The sequence below is a fragment of the Canis lupus genome, chromosome 3 (assembly GCF_011100685.1).
Source record: "Canis lupus familiaris isolate Mischka breed German Shepherd chromosome 3, alternate assembly UU_Cfam_GSD_1.0, whole genome shotgun sequence".
Classification (NCBI taxonomy): domain Eukaryota; kingdom Metazoa; phylum Chordata; class Mammalia; order Carnivora; family Canidae; genus Canis; species Canis lupus.
The window spans coordinates 85,212,386-85,235,949 of record NC_049224.1 but is presented as its reverse complement, the minus strand read 5'-3'; the positions used below and the strand labels follow the sequence as shown (position 1 = coordinate 85,235,949).

General features: G+C 43.8%; 1 protein-coding gene and 2 long non-coding RNA genes across 8 annotated transcripts in view; 2 read left to right on the top strand and 1 right to left on the bottom strand.

Moving 5' to 3' along the window:
- Positions 1-1,243, top strand: part of LOC111095313 — a 30,598-nt gene extending 29,355 nt beyond the window's left edge. Inside the window, exon 4 of the long non-coding RNA XR_005357359.1 lies at positions 1,080-1,243. This is a non-coding gene — a long non-coding RNA (uncharacterized LOC111095313). The remainder of the gene's footprint in view (positions 1-1,079) is intronic.
- Positions 1-23,564, bottom strand: part of SEL1L3 (SEL1L family member 3) — a 99,920-nt gene that overhangs the window by 5,850 nt on the left and 70,506 nt on the right. For 4 of the 6 annotated variants that reach the window (XM_038533551.1, XM_038533548.1, XM_038533547.1 and 1 more), the window contains exons 16-23: positions 21,002-21,129; positions 18,570-18,653; positions 11,095-11,185; positions 10,873-10,957; positions 9,379-9,488; positions 4,668-4,795; positions 3,939-4,041; positions 3,788-3,860 (exon numbers count right to left, since the gene is read on the bottom strand). In XM_038533551.1, coding sequence (XP_038389479.1) covers positions 3,788-3,860; positions 3,939-4,041; positions 4,668-4,795; positions 9,379-9,488; positions 10,873-10,957; positions 11,095-11,185; positions 18,570-18,653; positions 21,002-21,129 — 802 coding nt within the window. The remainder of the gene's footprint in view (positions 1-3,787; positions 3,861-3,938; positions 4,042-4,667; positions 4,796-9,378; positions 9,489-10,872; positions 10,958-11,094; positions 11,186-18,569; positions 18,654-21,001; positions 21,130-23,564) is intronic. The other 2 variants (XM_038533552.1, XM_038533549.1) reach the window with 1 other exon arrangement.
- LOC106558644 lies at positions 21,011-23,144 on the top strand. Its single transcript, XR_005357358.1, has 3 exons — positions 21,011-21,160; positions 21,277-21,556; positions 22,816-23,144. It is a non-coding gene; the product is annotated as an uncharacterized LOC106558644 (long non-coding RNA).

Genomic DNA, 23,564 nt, shown 5'->3' with positions numbered 1-23,564 from the left:
AGAGTCTAACTACATAGAAACACCCACTAGGCTCTGGGAATTGTGTCCGTTACTGAGATCAAGGAAGCTAGTTAAGTGCCGGCGCGACCTATGTCAGCATGCTTTGATTGCCACTGGAAGGCCCCGTGATGTTACTCCTCGGGGAGCTACCAGCTATTTACCCAACAAATGTTGAGTTCTAAGCACTTTACACTCTGTTACCTGGTTATCTGCTTCCCTCAGATACAACGGGAAGTGGGTATAAAGCTGCTGCTGCTGCCCTACAGAAAGGGAAACCGAGGCACAGATGGGCTCCCTCCCTTGTCCAAGGTCACACAGAGGGTGGCAGGGGCCAGAATCTTGGCAGCATGGCTCGCGAGGCTGTGTCATTAGCTACTGTCCCACGCAGCTAGCCTTCTGAACACGGGACAATTTAGTGTGGCAGAGGCGGTGCAGTGTGGGCTACACATCACAGAGCACATAAACCCAGGAGGAAAACGAAGGTAGTTGGAGCTGAAAGCAAGACGGATGGACAGCTCAATTTAAAAGTTTGACCATAAATCACTAATTTTTAAGAACAACTGTCCGGAGAAATGCAAATCGTGAAATGACAAAGATCCCTCCTCACTTGGAGCAGAACCCTTACACAAGGCTACCTAAGGGAGGCTCCTTCCTTTCAAATCTGGTCACTCTGCACCCAGACTGCCTTCCTGAGCCTGCTCCACGAGGCCCTGGCTATCACCAGCATCTGCGAGGGGGTGCCCTCCTCCCCCGGGGCAGGTCACCAGACCCCAGGCACCGGGTCCTTGGTGGCAAGCCACCCATCGTAGCAACTCTGCCCTCGAAGCAGTCTTCTCTTGGGCTCCTCTGTGCCTCTCTGTGCCCCACTGCCTCATCTCTGACAGAGTAGAGTACCTCCTATTTCAAAGTTATTGACAAATTTGCACTATGTTGAGGACTTTAAAAATAAGAAAAAAAATCATTTACTCTGTATTTTAACTCTCAACATTAGTTCTAACAGAGCTAGTAGGCACCACTTATGGCACATTTTGGAAATAGCATGGAGCCTTTTTTTTTTTTTTTTTTTTTTTTACCTCTAGGTCCTTACTACTCAAAAAGCATGCTCCATGGAACAGCAGCGTGGACATCACCTCAACATCTTGTTAGATATGTGGAATCCCAGAGCCATGCCCTGGACCTACTGAGTCAGAATCTGCGTTAAACACCATCCTGGGGTTGATGCATGTGCACATTACAATAAAGTAGGGGGCTAGAATTTACCTACTGAAGTATGTGTCATTTTATTAGAATTAATTTCTTTTTATTTCCCCTTTATCTTGCTGTTAGGGCATTACTTTTAAAAATACGTGTGTAGACAGGATAACGATCATTCATTTCAAGGCACCAAAAAATGTGCTACAGAATATTTTCTATATAAGGGGATAATAGGTCAGAGATAGAACAGTAACCACTGTTTTAAAATACTGTTGACCCTTGAATAACTCAGGTTTCAACTGGATGGATCCACTTATACGAGTTTTTTTTAATATATAAGCACAGTACACACCGTAAATGTACTATCTCTATGATTCTCTGAATAATGATTTTTCTTCTCTAAGAATATAGCATATAATGTGTATAACACATAAAATATGTGTTAATTGACTGTTTATGTTCTTGGTAAGGCTTCTGGTCAACAGTAGGCAGCAGTGAAGTTTTGGGAGAGTCAAGAGTTAGATGCAGAATTTCAACTGCAGGGTAGGTCGGCGTCCCTAACACCCCCCCCCACCCCCTTTGCTGAAGGGTCAACTGTATCTGGAGTCAGAAAAAGTTTGAAAATCCTGCTGCCCTCTGTCCTTTCTTGGACATGACTTTGTGGTTTGGGGTAGATCCCCTCATCTGTGTGGCCTCAATTTCTTCACTTGTAAAACAAAGCGCATAGAATTGAATTAACTTTAAGAGCCCAACCAGACTTGTCTAGGGCCAGTAACGGGGGTGGGGTGGGGGGTATGCCCAGGAAGTGCCCGAGGTTGCAGAAAATGAAGAACAGGTGCAAAAGAGCGAAGGCTACATAGCAAAGAGGAAAAAAAAAATATATCAAAGGGCAGGAGGGACAGGGAGGCGAGAATGTGGAGAGACTGATAATGCAGACAGGAAGACAGGAAAAAGAGACAACTTCTGATAAAAGCAATTCCACCAGCCCATGAATTTTCATGGCTACCAGCTGGCATAAAATCATAAAGACAATTTTCAGCTCCTCTAACGGAATTGCATTTGTAATAATCATAACAATATTTCTACAGAGTAAAAATGACAAAGATAATTTGAAATGGAAAACACTGACAAGATGCAAAATAAATGCGCTCTACCTGGCAACAAATTTAGGAACGGGACGGAATTTGCATGAGGAAGATTTATAAGCCGGCATACGACAGGGCATCAAATCTGGACAGGTTTTGATGGCTCCCTGTTAACCTCCTCAGGTAAAAATCAGAGGGAAATGATTCTGCGTTAGCCTCTTGCAGCAGACTTCCTTCCCCCCAGGAATGTGTGGTGAGATGCACTCCTTTCGCTTTTCATTGTCGGAGCCACTACACTAAGAGTGGCGGAGTGAGTGCTCTAATGCCATGGCCAGGTCTCCCCTGTCCATTTGTAAGCGCCCCCTTGGTCTTCCTGAGTGATTATGTCCTTCTGCGGCTGCCCCAGCTGGAGGAAAGTTGTGATTCTCCCCCGACAGATTGGCCACTTGAACACCTACTACGTGGGAGATACCCCCCATGATGCACTAAAGCCCCCCTCTGGCTCATCTGATGGCCTGATAGGGGAGAGGAACACAAGAGCCCGCATTACTGAGGGGGTCTTCTCTACCAGACAAAAGTAACAGCTAAACCTGCCTGCGGTAGTGACTTGGGTAAGTGTCGTGCGTAATTTTTTCATGGAACCCTTGTAACGTCCCTGGGAAACAGCCACTATTATAACCTAGTTTTATTGGGGGGGAAATTGGGAGATCAGAAAGGTGAAATGACTCGCCATAAGTCACACAACTAATGGGCAGCCAAGCCTGGACTCCGAGCCCAAATAGAAGCCACGGGAGTGTCTAGCTCTTCGACGATGGTCTTCCGCTAGCTCAGAAAAATTAGCAGTGACCGGTGGAAATCCTGCGACCCTAAAGGCTCACTTCATATTCCTCCTCAGCCCCTCCTTCTGAATCCACGTGGCTGCGTAGTTTACTCATCATGAATGTTGTTGATCATCCCACACATTTGACTCCTTGACTGGAATAAATAGGAAGAATTCATACCGGAGGGGGCTTCAGAGCTGGGTTCTAAGGCAACAGAGTAGGATATTGATGGTGGGTATATTTTCAATGGGAGAACACATTTCAGTTCAATTTCTTAAGCTTCTTATTTAAAAAAAAAAAATCCAGGATGCCTGGGATGCTCGACGGTTGAGTGTCTGCCTTTGGCTTAGGTCCTGGGATCGAGTCCTGCACTGGGCTCCCCGCAGGGAGCCTGCTCCTCCCTCTGCTTATGTCTCTTCCTCTCTCTGTGGACCTCTCATGAATAAATAAATAAAATCTTTAAAAAAAATCCTTGCTTACTTTGACAAATAAAACAATAATTGGGCCCTTCCCTCAGCTACAGACGATGGCACCATCCTGGGGGGAGCCTCTACCCCACAAAGGACCAATCTAATGAAAGGAAATAACATGTTCAAGGGTGTGAAGAGGGAGCGTGTCATCTTTTTTTCTGTAGAGAAAAAGAATCCCCACATTTTTATATCACCCTGGCTTCTTATAAATCTTTACCTGAAACAAACTGGAAATACTGCACGGTCCAGGCGATCAGTACAGACAGCAGAAAGGTCCCCAGAAAGTAGATCTGCAAAATCCAAAGCATGACTCAGATACTGACAGGGGGCAGGGGTCATAGGGGCAGGGCTGGGGAGGATGCTCCTACCAGGGCAGAGTGTAGGACGGCACCCCAGATGAGCCGCAGGTGAAGGTAAAGCCAGGCCAGGGAACAGGGGCTGAAGGACTCCTCGCTGCTTTGGCTCCAGCACCTACAGATAAAAATCAGAAACAAAAACAAAAAACACAGGGGCTCCTGAGAGACTGGCAAACTTGGGTGGCATTACTCATGACCCGCATTGTCCGATCCTCAAACCCACCTCCTGCTTTGAGCAAATGGGCACACTCGCCATGAAAAACAAAGAAAGGAAGCCACTTCTAAAGGGTTTGGGCCTGCCCTGAAATTCCAGCAGAAGCCTCTGAAAAAGAGCAGTCCTGTCCTTAGTAAAAAGCTAACGAATGGGTCAAGGAGGACTCTGAAGCATGGGGCCCACCCAGCAATACTTCTGTTTGTCTGTCCAAAGTCTGGGCGTCAGAATGCTTCCCTATCTTGCAGAAAGGCATGGTCTCATCAGACATATTTATTCTTTCGACTCTCGTGGAAAACCTTGGTCAGCAGTTTAACTTCAGATCAAGCACATTCTGTATGGTAAGCCTGAGACGCTAAAAAAGGGAAATAGTTTGGGTCCAGCTGAATGTTCTCGAATCAAAACAAATCCTGGGACCTTTTTATAACTGGCGTTACATAATGAGAGAAACTCTAACTTTAACCGAGAAGCAAGCACCACCCACTTGGGTTCCCCCAGAATCCACAGCACTAAAGAGGCTCTGAACTCACCTTTCATACAGTTCCTGGAGGATGGAGATGTTATTAGAATGGATAGTTGGGTCAATTTCCAAGAAATCCAAAATATGATGTGGGATTATAGCACCTTCCTCAATTAGCAGAGCCAGGTTAAAAAATCCCTGAAAACAAGCCACAAACCAAACTCATCAATTCCTTATAATAAATCCCAGACACATACCCTTCATCAGAATGTAAACTTTTACAACCTCTAGATTTTTTTTCTTTTTTAGTCCCTCGAGCCAGATGGTTTTGTCATTCATTGATGGATTGTCTCCCTAAATATATGCATCTGAGAAATTTATTTGCAGGAGAACCTGGAGGCTTTCAGAAGATGCTGTGTCCCATCTGCTCCGAAGCCAGCCAACCAGGGGGAACCTGTCCTTTCCTGCTCATTCTCTCAAGACAGAACTCACTGGAAAACGTGCCCTTGTATCATCAACAAACCAGAATACCAAGTTGAAGGCAATGTCTATCACGTATAGATTATGCTCTAGGACATCATCAGCCTGTCAGAAAATCTAACAGAATGTTCTTGTGGCTGGAAGGGCTCCTCCAACTGGCTTTCTAATGTGGAGAGTCTCTCTCATGCACAAAGTCACCTATGGGGATTTGTCCCTGCTCTTGTAGGCCAGTGTGGGAAACTTCCTCTTATGATCCTCTTTGCACAGCTCCACTCAGGTGCATTTCCCTCTTCCTTATACATCTTGGTCTTGACCCTCAGAGGTAGGACCTGCCTTATTGGGCTGGATGATCAAAAAAGCCAACAGACTTAAGAGCCTAACAGTAGAGGTGCTTTATAAACAGTGGAAGCTATTAAACCACTGTCTATTCCACTGCCCACAATGAGCTGAGCATGTGGCCGGACCAAAAAATCAACAAGAAATACTGTGTTACTTCCCATTAGGGATTTACAAGTGAAACTGGATTGTTGCCCTTCAAAGAATTCGTGGTCATGTTTTAATGATTTGTGTCCTCCCTTTCATCTTTCCTTTCAGTTGCCATGGACAAAGGATCTCAGTGAGGATCACCCAAAATAGGTTGTACACACCAGGCCTCTCATTACCATTCTGGGCAATAATCAAGATAAAAAGAATAGCAGCTAACATTTAACGAGTGCTGTTGAAGGTCAGGCACTGTTCTGTTTTATATGTATTTCCTTAATGCTCATATCAGCAAATTGAGATAGGTACCATTATCCTCTCTGTTTTATAGGTGCGGAAGCTGGCGTGCAGAGAGGTTAAGGCACTTGCCCAAGGTAACGTAGCTGGACAGGGGCAAGAGCTGGAATCCAGACAGGGTCCAGAGTCTCAAATCTTAACCTCCACTATGCTGCCAAATAACCTCTAAACTGATGTAAGTGCTGTATCTTTGAGATGCATACATAACATACACTCACACACAACCAGAAAGTGGAATATTTCTCCACTCTCTAAAAGGAAAGTACTCTTAACACTTGAGCTATTAGAAGAAAAGAAAAAAATCACTTTATGTAATTTTAATGTCTCTTGGAAAAATAGCAAAATTAAAATAAATGGGAAAATAGACCAGGGGAATGTTTGTATGCAAAGTAATAGCTTAAGGTCCATTATCTACTGGGCCAATGTAAAAAGAACTAATTATGATTTACATTTAAAAAAAACAACAACAACATAGTTCCAAGGGTGCCTGGGTGGCTCAGTTCATTAAGTGTCTGCCTTTGGCTCAGGTCCTGGTCCCAGGGTCTTGGGATTGAGCTCCAAGCCAGGGTCCCTGCTCAGTGCGGAGCCTGCTTCTCCCTCTCCCTCTGCCTCTCCCCACTGCTCATGCTCTCTCTGTCTCAAATAAATAAATAAAACCCTAAAAAAAAAACCAGTATGAAACCTCCAATAGATACATAGGAAAAGAATACAAATAGAGAATCCACGTAAAATAAATCATGAGTAAATGATCATAAAGTATACGTAAAAATGTCCATGGCTACTAGTAGTCAAATAAATGCAATGTAAAACAATGAGGAAGTTATCAACTGTTAATTATTTAATTCGACTAATTAAAAGTGAAGTCATGAAAACATCCAGTGCTGACAAGACTTCAGCTCCTTTCCTGCACTCAACCACTGCTTGGTGAACCCTTTCAGGAAGCCCATCAGCCTGATGGGCTAGTATTATGTATTATGCTAGTATTATGTAGCCGTGACGCATTTTGACTGACTCAGTGATACTAGCCCTCAGATTATAAAGAAATTATTCAAATGGAGATAAAAGGCAGAGGTGTGAATATGTCTACTGTAGCACTCGACAGCATTGCAACACAACGGATATGGCCTCTGTGTCTTCCTTAATGGACAATATAAATCCCAAGGAGGCAAGAATATTGTCTATCTATTTATCTTTTGTCCCCACCACTGAGAAGTGTCTAAGACATGGCAGGACTGAGTGAATAGGGGCCAAGTCAATGAATAAATTAGCAAACAAGAATAAATGTCCACCAATAAGATAAAGCTTAATAAATTACCACCATTGGCTCAACAGAAAATGGGACAGTGGTTAAGAGTAATTAATAATTACAGAGACTGGGCAGTAAAATGCACACATTCCTACAATATGTTAGAAAAGATGGATTTTTTAAAAAGATTTTATTTATTTATTCATGAGAGACACAGAAAGAGAGGCAGAGACACAGGCAGAGGGAGAAGCAGGCTCCCTGTGGGGAGCCCGATGTGGGACTTGATCCCAGGACCCTGGGATCACAACCTGAGCTGAAGGCAGACGCTCAACCACTGAGCCACACAGGCGTCCCAAGAGATGGATTTTTAAGTGGCACAGACACTCTTGTTAACATCACAGAGAGACACTTGCCCGTGGCTGGAGGGGGACAGGAAGACAGGAGTAAAGCCCCTGCCGCAGAACTGTGGCTGCATCCTTTAATTTTTATTTTCCTTTAAAATGATCTTTTAATGTTTGAATAACATTGTTTGTCCAAAAAAACAAACATCAGAATTGAAAAAAAAAAAAAACAAAAATAAAACTCGTCCCCTAAATTTGAGTGACAGCAGATATCACTGAAAGGCGTTTGGCTCTATTGTGAGTCCTTTTCAGCAGCAACTCCTATTTCATTCCAGAAGAAATAATAATAGGAAAGATCATGTCCATTGAGTATATTCAGTGCTGAATGTTTAATAACATTCAATCCTTATAACCTATGAGCTAAATACTATTATTATCCCCAGTTTCCAAAAGAGAAAACACAGACTCAGTGATTCAGTGACTGGCCGGGTACGAATAGCTATGAAGTGATAAAGACGTGGGGTTTTAACCCAAATAAAGAAACACCTGGATGTAGGACCTCCTTAGAAAAAAAGTAAAACAGGCACTACGATAGGGATGGGTTTCCAGCTTTTGCTGTGTCATCAAACTCCAAAGCACGTTGCCAGAAACCTGGTGTCTAAGAAGGCATCAACCATTGCGACTTCCGTTGTGAGAATGGCCCTCAGATGCTCAGGGGAGAATTCTGATTAGCCAGTGTCAGAGCAGTGAGGGAAACAGAGGATCATCATTAGCACACCACACTAATGATCGTTGCAGGCAAGACCTACTAAAGGATGCTAAAATTAGTGGACAGAAATTTGAGGAGAAACAGAATATTTGCAAAGTTGCAAACTATCTCCCCAGGATATATATAACTTAGAAAGACAAATATGAACTTTACAGGGGAGAAACCCAGCAGAAACCACCCTAACCAGTAATCAGACATACTGGCATCACGTATGCCTCATACGACACACCGAGGAGGACACATCACTTTTGTACTTTCCTTGCTCAAAACACATAACTTCATTCTAGAAGCCAAATCGAGGCCCGTTCTACATGATACCCAACCAGGGTTCTTCCTAAGTATCAAGGTCATGAAAGACAAAGAGACTGAGGAGCTATTATTGATTGAAAAAGACTAAAGAAATATGACAACTAAATGCGATGTGGGACCCTGGATGAGATCCCAGGACAGAAAAAGGGCATTAGTGCAAAAAATGAGTGAAACCCAAGTAAAGCCTGAAGTGCACCTAATGGTACTGAACCAACACTACCTTCTTAGTTTGATAATGGAATTGTGGTTTTGGGCCAGATAGTCACGCTAGAGGAAGCTGGATGACTGGTACATAGCAACTCTCTGTACTCGTTTCGTAGCTTTTCTATAAATTAAAAAATACTCCCAAGTCAGAAGCTTCCCCTGCCAAAAGTCACGAAAAGCAAACTCCTATCACTGAGGGGTTGGCTCAGCTAAACAAGTGAATCACTTGCCATTCTGACCACACTTGCCATCTCTTCGGTTTCTATGCAGTGAGTTAGTTTGATGGAATCTGGTAGAAAGACTCCTGGACTCAGAGCCAGAAGATGTGGCTTTAAGATGGGGCGGCTTCACCTGCTACCCGACTGTTCGGCTCTTGAGCAATTTATCACCTTATTGCAGTCTTGTTATCCTCCCTATAAAATAGTTATAACAGAATCCCCAGCTTCACGAGATTGCTGTGAGAACGGGGCAGCCACCACAGTAGGTGCTCAATAAAGGTATCACCATTACGGTTCGCGTCCTCACAGAGCCGTGAAAATGGATGCGAAATGACTCTGCAAACCGGGGAGCAGATACAGGCGGGAGGGCATCTGAGGACTCCAGGCCTTGCAAGCTCGCAAAGAGACATCACCAAGAGCTCGTTCCTGCGGTTTACCTGCGAGTCTCCATCCAGGGCTGCCTGGGCGTACATCTGCACGGACAACTCAAGGTCCTGTGACTGGTTTTGGTGGCCATAGTAGTAAAGGTCTCCCATTTTCAAATATGCTGTGAAACAGAAAGCACAGGACTATTTGTGAAGTGGTTTTATTTCAGACAGACATTTTAAAGGTTGGCTCAGTCTCACCATGGCGAGTTTTTCCTACCAGAACTCAAATGCGTAACATCATTGTTTCCTTGGTGTGTCAGGAAGGGAGGGGTAGGAAAACCTTTTGTACTGAGCACCACCATTTCTAGACACATTTTCTTGCTTTGCTGGGCAGCTCTCCCAAATGGGTCTGTGAAAATCCCCATCTGCAACCTTACAGCCCAATTGACCGAGATCGTTTGGGGCACTTTACTTGACGTCTGAAATTTTGCTGCCTGGGCTTGATGACCGATGGGTATTTCTGTACTCTGTTTAAGCCATGTATTTTATCCCCCCCCCCCCCCCCCCCCGGAAAAAGTTTTGTTTAATGGTGTACATATCGCTCAATGTCTAGGCAGAAAAATAGAATCTGTGTCAAGTAGTTCAAAAGATGGATTTCAACACTGGAAAATTGCTTACCAGGGCTGAAAAGGCAAATGGAGGAACAGCCAACAATCCAGACAACAGTAATATGGGAAACTACTACCATCCCTAGATCTGGGACGACCTGAGACCACAGAGGGCGGCCTTGCCAGGCAGGAGCTGGAACCATGGGCGCGTATAGCCATTGTCGGAATGGCCCGAAATAGAGAGAGAAGGGGAGAAATACTTAGGCTTCTCACGTCCTCCCATCCAGCAATCTCCTGCCACCACCTCCCATTGGCTGAAGCCCATCAGATGCCCAAGGACACAGGAGTTAGGGGACCATAGTTCCTGGGGATCAACCCCTCCCATACAGAGCAGAGCAGAGCAGAGCAGAGGAAGACAGGGATACATCTGAGGGCAAAAAAGGCAAATGACTGGCCCAGAGAATCTCTCCAGAGTAGCTTTCTCTTTTGAATTCTCATCAACTCTGAAGAAATGGTGGGTTCTGAAAGGGAATATAAGGGAAGGGAGAAGAAATGTGTGGGAAATATCAGAAAGGGAGACAGAACGTAAAGACTGCTAACTCTGGGAAACGAACTAGGGGTGGTAGAAGGGGAGGAGGGCGGGGGGTGGGAGTGAATGGGTGACGGGCACTGGGTGTTATTCTGTATGTTAGTAAATTGAACACCAATAAAAAATAAATTAAAAAAAAAAAAAAAAGAAATGGTGGGTTCAAGCATTCTGTGGACCATGGAGGAGGAGAAGCCCATTGCCTGAGGCTGATAGCACTTTACTCATGACCTTAATAGCAGGGTTTTTCACACTCCTTCCTAATTGTTTAGACACATCATACTTCACACAAAGCTGTTAGATGGTCCCTGATCCTAAAGATTAAAAGCTTTCAATGCTTCAGTTTAGCACCCCTTTTCCTATACATACCAAATGAAGGAGCACCAATTTGAAAAACAGAGAAGTTATAGTATCTCCAAACACAATTAACACCCAAGTATCTCTTGGCCAGGTCCTAAGGGGGAGGAAAGGGGGGAGAAAAAGTGAATTCGTTAATATATTTCAGCCAAGTGACTAATTTTACCTTTCATAAAACCCAATTCATTATCCTAACCTTAGAGCTTCCACTCCGAGAAGAATACATTTACTTACTGGCCTCTCCTCACAGATGTGTGCTAAATTTGTCTGTGACACTTCAATTCCAGTTTCTGCTGCTAAAACATAATACAGCAAAGCTTCATGCCTAAAAATAGATGATTAATAATAAATTTCATATAGTGGCTCTTGCTAATATTCACAGAGAGCTTTATATTCAAGCACAAGAGGGCACAAAATAAGCAGTTTTTTTAAAACCACAAAATCATGAGTTTGGTGTGTGTGTGTGTGTGTGTGTGTGTGTGTGTGTGTGTTTTAAATAAATACTGTTGTTAAAAATACTGCAGGCACTGATTTATTTTCCATCTCCAAGGCTGAACTCACTGATAAGGTTGGGGAGCTGGTTGGTGCAACAGCTACCTCTACTGGCCGAACGGCGTGTGGCATGCGGGCTGGGCTGTCTATTTAGCTTTCCAGCCTCGAATCCTTCCATCCCCTCTTAGGGGAGATGAGTGGCATTTAGAAAAGGCCCTGTGCTCTTGGGTCCTCTGTTCTGTGAAAGGCTTCTTGGGGCTTTAGATCCTGAGCAAGCTTAATTAAAGCTGATCTTTTGTGATGCATTAGCATTTTGGCAGAAGGGAAGGCGTTTACAAGGGGTCCAATCTCAATGGCCAAAAAAACACACAGAAAAAAAAATAAAAACCACTCATAATTGAATGATGGCAAAACAATGACGGATCACGGTGCATCTGTTGAAAGACTGGCACAAGATTCACAAGACAGAATAGCAGCAAGGGTTTGGGGGAAAAGATAAATTCCTACGGCCAGTGTTCGTGGGAGGGCAGGTTAACCCACTGGTTAAATGTGCAAAGTCTTCAGAATGCACATGCCAGTTGGCCAACTGGGAAGGGTTCTTCCAAAGAAACAGAGACGTGTGCAAAGATTCTGTGACAACAGAGTTCATGGCAGAGCCGTGTATATATGGCCAAAAAGCACTGGAAGCAACTCAAAATATCTGAAAAATCACTGAGTAGTTAAATTACCCCCACGGTGCGGCCACTTTCAGATGAGGCCATTAAAAAGGATGCTGTAGAGAGAATTCAAAGACGCAGAAAGATGTTTATGCAAAATTTTCCATTCGGTTAAAAAAAAAAAAGAGCAGGATGAGAAGCAGAGCAATTCCATTTTTGTAAAACAGAAATAAAATCAAGTGTACACATTTGCACGCACATGCAGGTGCATATACGCAGAGAAAAAGAATAAAACCTAAAAATTATCTATCAAAATGCTGACAGTACTTATCTCTAGGTAGTGAGGATCAAGTCATTTTCTTTTCTTTTCACTTCTATGATTTCCGCCATTTTCTTTGTGTTACCCAGTTTATGAGTAAAATTTTATTTTGACCTTATATTGTTGTTCCTAAAGAGCTTATTTTTCATTCTCAGGTGTTGACATTAAGAATTAACTCTTCCTTAATTGCAGCTCTACCTGCAAACTGGCTTATGGTGGGATTGAGGAAATAAGGAGCGCAGATTCTGAAATCATTTTTTCTACTCTGTTAAAGCAGCTTCTGGTGGCCCGTCCCCTAGAGACAAAGAGAGGTGATTGGGGGTCAGATTAGGACAGTGAGGCCTTCACTCAGACACAGTGCGGGTCATGGGCCATGGAGCCGCTGAGTGAGCTGATTCTCAGCTTCCCGGACACCCACGGCAGCAGACCAATTAGCCATGACTCATGCTAAAGAGAGACGAGGCTGGCTGGGCAGTGTCCCCTGCATCGCAAGCCAGATAACAAGCCCACGACTACAGCTGTAAGAACAACACAAAAGATGCCTAGGCATTTTCTTACACAGCTGGCAAGATTCATGTTTCATGACAAGAATCTTCAGAACAGACCCCAGATGGAGAGCGTGCAAAGGAGGCCCAGCAGAAGGTCCCCATCATTCTCCGACAGGGACCCATTCTCAAAGTCTGACAATCTCACGTTTCTTCGGAGACACTTACATCTGATCCAGTGCCTGTTTCCCCCAGGAACGGACGAGGGAAGGAGGTGGTATAAATTTGCTGGCTCAAGTTCAAATGTTGGGCCAGGTCCCTCTGCTGCCCTAACTGGATGGAATGTGGTTCACATTATTAAAATGTAACAAAACGATGTTTTCTCTGACAGCAGTCAGGCAGCCTGTTAGGATGTGCTGGGGAGGCATGAGGTTGACGCTTCCTGTAAGAACTGAGTCACTAGGATAAACTTTATAAAGACAGTATCTTGTCTCTAAAGCTGCTTTGGTGGTGGGGAGGCCAGGGAGGAGGGAGTTTTACAGGAATAACTTCCACTGTCCAATTATTGTAAAAGCCAAGAGGAAATTTCATAGAATTCCCAAGCATTTCCTTGGAGGAAGCACTGAAATCCATCAGAAAAAGAGAGGTCTATAAAACATTGATGTCAACAGAAGTACGGAAGGGGAAACCACCTCTGTCTTCCATCCCGCAGAAGCAAGCATCAGACGCCGGTGCACTCCCACACCGCCACCATCCACGGGGGAAGGTTAGAACTCTCAAGGCCAGGCTTTCTCAGCTGATTAAGACTTCTGAGAAATGACACCTCTGCAGAAATCCTACCCACATTTAGCTGCCCAGTGCTTTGTTCTTGCTTAATTGTGTTTCAGCAGAGACTGCCCAGAAGTATTCATTACAGATATTTCTATATTTATACTCACAGAACAAACATGTACGCAGCACTTAACTCGGAGCAGGAAGCCCAAAGGCAAGCCACAAAATTCTACTGTCCTTCCATGAATTTCCTCAAGGTTTAAGAAGCTAACCAGAGCTTCAAGCTTTATTTCCAGTGCACTAAAGTGAAGCTGCCCCCCAGACAGTCATTCTGACAGGATGGGGGTGGTGGCTGGATGCAGAGAGGAAGGGATTTGCAGCAAAGAATGAGTTTAGGGGCACCTTTGCAATCCTCCCACTTCCGACTCAGCATATACACTTAGAGAATTTTTTAATGATACATCTTAATCATCAATCCTTTGGTTGCTTGCTGTGAATTGTGAATTTGAGTGCCTCAGAGCAGCTTCTCAAACAATTATATTATGTTCTTTGTGCTCTTCTCTGCCAATGCCTGAAGCAGCTCAAATTAAAAGGAAAAAAAAATCCTTGGATCTCAGTGGCACTCAGGACCCCTGGTCTATTGCAGAAAGGTGAATCTCTTTCAACTGGAACTTGGCAGGCCTCCTTCTCTTGCCTCAAGCCCACCATAATCTGGCTAACCTCCTGGGTTAAATATTTGGGGCATATTTAAGACAAAGGACAATAAAACACACAGCGCACAGATAAAACACACATGGGGGAAGGCAGAGAGAAATGGAACATGACAGCCAGCCTCTCCTTAGCTGACTTCTCCTGGTGTCCGAGGACAGCCCCAGGCACGACAACATTATCTTCCGTATTATGCCTATACAGCAAAAAGCCCCTTTCTCAATCATGCTCCTCTTTTAAACTATCCCATATAAATCTTGGAACAACACAGAAAAGTACAAGCTCATCAAACTGACACATGTAATTTGAAAATAACGTCCAGAATAAATTCACTTACAGAAAATGAAAAAGGAGGATGGACTTGGGACATTGATGGATGATTTAGTTCTCTTACAGCAAAATAGAGGGTACCCCCAAAAGCCACATTGTGGTGTGGGGAGGCCAACATTCATGTATTTCCTATTTAACCCCAGGGCGGGTTTCAGGACTTGGGAGAGCAGGAGGAAATAGAAGTACTTTGCCTCAAGTATATTTTGACAAAGATCTTTCTCATTCTAACAGATACTAGATGTCTCTTCCTGTTGATAGAAAAAAGGCTTCAGATCCAGATTGAAACTTAATAATACTTAGCATCAGCATCAAGATCGGCAAGGATATGGAGAAACAAAAACATATACATGGTTGGCAGGGGAATGAATTGGTAAAATCCTTTGGGAAAACAATTGGCATTGTCCTATAGAATTGAGCATTATCTTATAAAGTGCCTGCCATGTGACCCCACTCCTAAGTTTATATTCCGGAGAAACTTATCCAATGTATACCACGATACACATAAAAAATGTTCATGGCCACACTGTTCTTTTTTTTTTTTTTAAACTATAATATATTTTTTTTAATTTTTATTTATTTATGATAGTCACACAGAGAGAGAGAGAGAGAGGCAGAGACACAGGCAGAGGGAGAAGCAGGCTCCATGCACCGGGAGCCCGACGTGGGATTTGATCCCGGGTCTCCAGGATCGCACCCTGGGCCAAAGGCAGGCGCTAAACCGATGCGCCACCCAGGGATCCCCCCACACTGTTCTTAAAAACAACAAAAAAAGGGAAACACACATGCATGTTGAAGTGAGGATTGATAAGTTAAGTGTGGTGTATGATAGCAGTCAAAGTGAGTGACCCGCAGATACATGCATCAAGGGATATGAATCTCATAACATAACACGTTATGTTAAAAAAAAAAGGCAGTTGAGCTATGTAGGATATGGTTCTAATATTACAAAGCTCAGACACAAGCCAAATAAATCTACTGCTTAGGAATCTATCCACATATAGCAAAACTATAAAGAAAGCGAGGCAAGGGCAGCCCGGTGGCGCAGCGGTTTAGTGTCGCCTGCAGCCCAGGGTGTGATCCCGGAGTCCTGGGATCGAGTCCCACGTCGGGCTCCCTGAGTGGAGCCTGCTTCTCCCTCTGCCTGTGTCTCTGCGTCTCTCTCTCTCTCTCTGTGTTTCTCATGAATAATAATAAAAAAAATCTTTAAAGAAAAAAAAAGAAAGAAAGCGAGGCAAGACCAACAACAAGGCTCAGCATGATGGTTACTTCTGGGTGCCGGGGGTTTAATCTGGGAGAGAAACGCAACTGTTCCTTTTCTTTCATAGGGTTGCAGGTGTTCATTTTATCATTATGCTTAAGAATATATATATATATATATACACACATATATATATAAAATATATAACATATGTATTTTTTATATATACATAAGAAATTTTATATATATATAAAATATATTACTTCATACGTATCAACTATTGAATGACAGAACTCAACTGGCTTGGCTACATCTCTAGTTCAGATGCTCAGCACCTTTTACCTGGATTCTGAACCAGCACGCTTCAGACTCTCCCTTCTCTCTCCCCAAACTATCAATAGCTCCCCACTGCCTCGTAAATTTAAAAAGTGTATGACCTGCCATTCCAAGTTCCATACAGCGGTACCTCTTTGGTCTTGTTACGTGTCACTCCCTTTTACAAATCTTCCTGAAGGCAAACTGGTGGCTTAAAAGTTTCTAGACTCATCCAGAATTTTCCTATCTCTGCTTTTTTGTTCCTGTATTCCCTTCACCAGAAATGCTGTTCCCTGCATAGCCAAGCGGAAATCCGAGCCACCCCTCAAGGCCATATCACCTGCTACCCCCGGCATGAAGGCCGAACCTAAGTCCCACAAACCAGATAGCATCTTTTCCTTCTCAGAATCCCTTGTGCTCATTACATACTGTTCATGTGCCTCAAGTTAGGGTTGTTCTTTTTGCCTTTGTTTGTGCACTCATTTGTTTTCGAGCACTTCCAAGGTACCACTAGGTGCTGGGCACCGGGGTGCAAGCCAGAGGGCAATCAACAAAAGCGATCAGGACCTTAAAGGGAGCAAGGAGTTAGGTAGGACTTCTTGGCAGAGGAAAGAGCAAGTTCAAAGATCCAAAGGTCGGACAGAATGTGGGCCCCGAGAGGAATAGCAGATTGCTCTGCATACGGAAGAAATGAGGCAGCCAACTTCCCCACACCCTGCTTGTGGCATTCCCTGCAGCTTGTGGCAAGGCAGCCTGCATTGAAGCGTACTCAGTAAAATCTGCTGAACAGGACCTGAACTCACAAACCGTGTAGAGCACACTTAATTTCCCCCTCCCCTCTACCAAAAAAAAAAAAAAAAAAAAAAAAAAAGTCAATCAATCTCATGCTGTGGTTGACTATTGTAAGACAACAGGTCACAAAAACCTTAATTCATCTTGACCTTCACAGCAAATTTCACAATATGCTAACCTGAAATGTTTGGTGATGTTAAATTTAAATGTAGGCAAGAAATGTAAGCTATTAATAGATACTCTCTTTATGGGAAAAATAGTGTCAAACATCTTGGCGTGTGTGTGTGTGTGTGTGTGTGTGTGTTGTCAGTGTGGGGGTGTTTACAGATGTGCTCTCTCTTTGGGAAAACCCACATACGCACTTCAGTATTTGAATGCTCTTTTCCCCCTCAAGTTTCTTGAGGGAATGAAGGGTGGGAAGTTTGGGGGATGAGAAGTAGAGAATAAATTAAAGTCAAATTTGTGAGTTTTATAAACTGAAGCTCTCTTGGGAGACAAGATAAAACACCAGAAAAATTATAAGGTTTATCAATCGGAAAATAATAATTTCATTAAAATCTTTTCCCCAATTGTGCAAAGTGAGGCTACCGATGATAAACTTTCACAGGATAATAACAAACACTCCTTTAGGTGTTGTTTTCACCGGGTTCCGTTCCCTGCTCTTCTTTAAGATTTTCATTCACTGACATGCTATCTGCCTATGATGCAGGCACCTGTGGACCAAAGGGGAAAACGGTGTTCTTTTGGGCTTATATTTTAATTCTTAATTAAGGTTCAGATCAGATGATGATCTAGACAGGTCTGGTCTAACATGTCTTTGAAGCAGTGGATCAATGGGATACGTGCTGATGTGCATACCCTTTGTAGCCGTTACTGAAATACCCAGATCATTTAGGCAATAGACCAGCCAAAAAAATATGACCCCTTGGAAAACCAAGACAGGGCGGTAGGACCAGCAGAAGAAAACAAAAAGATGGAATCAGGTGAAGTTTTCAGCTTGGAGGGTTGTGCCCTTATTTGTAAAATCAAGGCACAGCAAACGGGGAGCATCTGCAAATCCTCAGTGCAGCGTCTCATCCTATAGGGTACAGGATGAGATCTGTTAGCTTTATGAGAAGAAAGTTAAAATGGGGAGTCTGTTTGGCTGTGGCACTGAAGGTCTGGTAAGTGAGTTCCAGTAATCCCAGGCTCTTGGCCATGGACGGGATAGTAACGTATCAGTGGAAGGATTCAGCTTGAGCCTTAAACACACTGCTCTATCTGCTTCCTGTGCACTTTCTGTGGTCTGCCAGGGAGAGGCGGAGGTTCAGCTAAGACTCCCTGTGCTGTCTTCACTGTAAAACCAAGAGGAACAAGCTTGAAGGGAAGAGAAGTCAACACTTTCATGTGTCTCTCAACTTGATGAATGTGGACGCTTCCCCTAGAGAACTAATTTTTGTGTATAATTAAACATGGAAATGCTATGTTTTCCAATCAACAGCCAATCAGTCTGTGATACTTTGAATATCATTACTGGGAGGCCGTGATTTCCCTGCAAATTGCTTTTTCGGTTGTATTTTAAGACTCCATCTCATAAAGACTCCACTGACAAGTTGAAAGGTGAGGGCTGAGAAAGCTCATTCTAACGTGGGTCCCCAACTTACCATGAACCCTCCAGGTAGGCATTGAGGCCTTTGCGAATGACATGACCCAAGTAGCCATTTTTCTCAGCTACATGTTTTGCCCATCTGAAAAGAAAAGGAACAAGAAAATATCCAAACTGTGGAAAATTAAATAATTGCTTTTTTCTTCATATGATCTCAATAAATCCCACTTGGGGATTATTTTGCTGGTTAGAAGTTTTACATGGCAACAAACCTGAAATGAATGTTAAGAAGGTAAAGAAGGATGCATTTTGAGAACTTTGCATTCAGTGCCTATCTTATGAATACTTAGGAGTTATCATGTATGCAAACAGAGACATGAAAGGTACCTAATGAAAAAGAGCTGCCAATATGAAGAAGGATAATATTTACCAGGAGTCCTGGTATTCTCTCCATTAAAACATGTTTACAGATTTATTATAAGGTTTCCTCACTTTTTTCTGTCCTCTGATTTATCCTGGAGAATTTTTACTAATAATGAACTGGCCTGTTGTAGTCTTTAGATCTACAACCACTAAAAGAATATTATAAGGATACACAACTAATAAGCTAATGGATGGGGGAAATAAATTTTTTAAAAAATACTTGTTTGATATAAAGGAAGGATGAGAAAAAGGGAAATAAGTACAAAGAATGGATGGGACAAATAAGGAATAAAGAGTAAAATGGCAGATTTAAAACAGAATCTATCTTTATGTTGCATTAAATGTAAATGGTCTAAATATACCAATTAAAAACTGAAGATAAAGTATATAAAACCCAATTATATGCTGCTTTGAAGAGACACACATTAAAATTAAAAGAAGAAAAAATTAAGAGTAATGGCTGGAAAAAGATATAACATGCAAACTCTAATAAAACATAAAAAGCAGGTGTAGCAAAATTCGCTGTATGTTGGTCATAGAGCAAGCCTCAACAAATTCCAAAGGACTGAAGTTATTCAGAATGTATTCTTTGATTGCAGTAGAATTAAGCTAGAAATCAATAACAAAAGAAAAACTTTAGTATATGTGCTGCCGAAGCGAGCACACAAAAGAAAAATTTATGAAACATGAATGTTCACATCAAGCATCCTAACCAATAATGATAAGAAGCTTCAAGAGTCTGCCTAGGTCAAGTTTTAGCACTGAGTCCAGGTCAGGTTGGATTTGCTCGCAAATGTCTTATAAAAAACAACCTTTTGAAAAGCCAGACTATTAGTATGAAGGTGGTCTCGAGCAGAGGTCTGCGAAGTTTTGTTTTTCTTTTTCTTTTTTCTGTAAAGGGCAAGATAGTATATATTTTAAGCCTTGCGGGCCACACATAGTCTCTACTTATATTCATCTCTGTGTGTGCTTGCCTTAGAACTCTTTAAAAATGTAAAAAGTATTCTTAGCTCTTGGGGCCACACAAAACAGAGGGTGGGCTTCATGTTACTTATGGGCCAAAATTTACCAACCTCTGAAAAACATTTTCAGATGCACATGACCTCAAAAATGTGCCTCCTGTTCACCTTTCTTTAGGAAGCTACTGTAGTATGTACTCTACAAAAGTGTAAGAGTAAGCCAAGGAAGAGGAAGAAATAGGGTCCAGCAAGGAGAACCCAAAAAGTTAGAGATGAAAGAAAAGGAAACCCCTACGGTGATGACAAAGTTAATTTCAGGAGGGCAGCTGTGTCCTAAGCAGACTCCAGGAAAGATGTCACTGAGATTAAGTTAATCCAATACCTGGTGGGTCTGGACATACTGGGAGAGATCTTAACAACTGTGGGAGAACTTGGAGATCAAACACATGGAAAATGATAAGCACGCAGAAAGCCAAGCCACTAAAGAACTATGAAATATAACGATTACTCCACAGAAAACAAACAAACAAAAAACTGGGTAAGAAAGAAAAAGTAGTCATAGGATACTACATGGCTCAGCTGTGCCTAGCACTCATGTGGTCATAATAGGGGACACTGATACTAATCGAACCAAAAAAATGATATATTTATTGGGAAAATGGGACAGGGCAGGAAGTGTGGATGTGAGGGACAGCAGGCGGGGGCAGGAGAGGGAACTAAACCTTTTACAATGGATTAACAACAGACAAAGCCTATAATGAAAATAACAAGAATTAGTGCTATATAAACGTGTCATTGAAAGTTAGAGCCAAACAGTAAAGAAATAACGAAAAGACTGAAAATGACTTATTCTTGAGAGCAGGGAGCAGTTCTGGGTGGGGTTGCAGATTTCCTGATTTTTCCATGTCACATTATTAATTTTTGTTTCGGTTAAAATTTCCTTATTTTCGCCTTGGTCAAAGTCTGTGGCTCTTTAAACCCCATGCATGCATAATCGCTAAAAAATACGGATTAAATCAAACATTGCAAAACAAAGAAAGGGAACTCCATTTTCAGTGAATAAAGGACATGGCTTTTCCTTTGCACACAACATCTGACAGATTCTTACACAACAGCCTTCTCGGGGTCTCTAGGGAAAGTCTCCAGGTTTCCTGTGATGTAATAGAGAGAACACCACAAAGTTCCTTCGATGTGTCCGCCCTGTGCAGCCTTATGGAAATATTCACCGGCCAAAGTCTGTAGAGAGATCAACAAAGTCATCTCATTGGTGAGGAGTCCTCCTGGCTGGGCTGGTTTCACCAGAGCCAAGCTGGGGGGCCAGGGTGAGGAGGGTGGGGGTGGACACTTAACGCCTGGTATTTTCACTGGCTTACAACTTCTTAGGATCTTTAGGAAAACTGAGTCAAGCTCCGGGAAGACAGCCAATCACAGAAGCTGGCCCCCGGATGTCATAACGTCGATGGGAAGCTATTCGGTGAAGGTTACCCACTAAATAAATAGGACAACACGTCGCTGGGACTCGCATAACCCCTGCAAGCTACACAGCTACGCTTCAGAGTTTTGCAGAAGTCACACCAGGTGAACATTCAGGCACCGGCTCTCCTCACCTTGCTTAATACCTTTCTTCAAACTCGTGTGCAAAAACTGCATTTCCCGTAGGAAGGTGAGAATTAGAATATGACAATAAAAAATCCACACTGGCATATACGTGGGTGGGTTAGCAGACATTAGCAACGCATGAAAATATACAGCCTCTCCTGCAGTCAGAGAGAGGCAGAGGGAAAAAATAAGACAAACATTCGGAAGGGTGAATGTTCTGCTGGTTTACTGTTATTTTTTCGGGAGGCACTTAGCAGTCGTTCTTAAGCCAGGGCTTTGGAGTCAGACAGGCCTGGGTCTAAATCCCGCTCCGCTCCTTAGCAGCGCAGGGTGACCTTGGCCATTGGTAATCTCTCCAACTGAGAAATTTCTCCAAGTGAAAAGTGGGGCTTCTGATGGTACCCAGCACGAGGGCTGTGGTGTCAAGGACCAGGGGAGATGCCTTCTGGAGGCTTGGCGGGGCTACACGGCAATCATCTTCCAGCGGCCTACCCCCGGAGACCTGCCGCTGCCTCCGTCTCGCCCCCTGCATCTTCCACCTCGACACATGCCACACACTTTGGAGTCACCCTGACTCCTCTCCCCGTCACACCTCACATCCAATCCGGTAGCAAGCCCTGTCACCTTGACCTTCAAAGGACATGCGTCACCCAGCCACATCTCTGTCCCCTCCTGGGGTGGCCCATCCTTTCTCGCTTGGATTCAGTACATTAACCCCCTGCTCCCCTCTGGTCTTCTTTAATCCTAGTCTCTGCTAGGATCCAGGGGGAGGCTTTTAAAACACAGCACTGCCCCGTCCAGAGCTGCCCAGCGGTTTCCCATCTTCCTCGGAGCAGCTGCGACCTCACAATGACCTGCGCACCTGCCCGCCCAACCTGCCCTCCCACCTACGCCCCTTCCCCGCTTCTCGCTCCCCCTACGCCAGCTTCCCTATTGTTCCTGGAGCATGCCAAGCCTGCTTTCCTCTAGGGATTTGCCCTCAAAGTTCCCTTTTTCTGGAATATTCTTCTCCCAGACAGATGGAAGTCTCCTTTAGGATTCTGTACTACATCACATCATCAAAGAGATCTTCTCTGATCTTTATTTCCCCATGACACGTATCTCCACCCGCCCTCGTGTTTGTTTATTGTCTTTGCTCCCCTCTGGAATATAAGCTTCCCAAGAGCAGGGGCTGTTTTTGTCTGTTGCTGTGTCCCTGGTGCCTGGAGAAGTGCCCGGCACAGGGTGGGCATTCAATGAAATTTGTTGACTGTAATGATGCAGAAATTATAATTACCATCATCAATAGTATTATTAATAATCAGAGGCTCCCATTGTGCGCAGGGATCCCGGTCCTGCCTCCACTAAGCATATGGCTCTGAGTAAGCCTTGACTGGTCACTCCGTAAAATGGATACAATCATAGCAGCTATTCCAGAAGACAGAACGACGTGGGATGCATGTCAAGTATTTCTGAGTGTCTGTCACAGAGGAAGTGCTTAGCAGACACTGAAGATTGCCACTCTTTTCACTATTATTAAATCTGGTCTCAGGGCACCTGGGTGGCTCAGGGGTTGAGCATCTGCCTTTGGCTCAGCTGTGATCCCAGGGTCCCGGGATCAAATCCCACATCGTGCTCCCCACAGGGAGTCTGCTTCTCCCCCTGCCTGTGTCTCTGCCTCTCTCTGTGTGTCCCTCATGAATAAATAAATAAAATCTTAAAAAAAAAAATCTGGTCTAATATCAGGCAACCCTATCTGGACCCAGCTCTCTTTGCTTCTTGTAAGATCGATGCCTACATTGCCTGCCTGTCATGCATTCTTACCTCGTATCGTCTCCCCCTCCCTCCCTAACTGAGGACTCCCTCCTTCGTGCAGCCTGTCCGGTTTCCTCTGTCGAGAACTGTCTGGGTCACAGCAATTAGCTCACACTTGACACTTGGCTCGAGACCGTCCTTTGCTGTTTGCTATCCTATCTGCCTAACTGGGCCCAGGACCTGAGTGAGGACAGGGGCTGTGTCTTGGGAGGCGTCTGCACCACCCACAGGCCTGGTGCCACCCCCGGGGCCTCAGGCAGGCCAGACACACGTAGCTG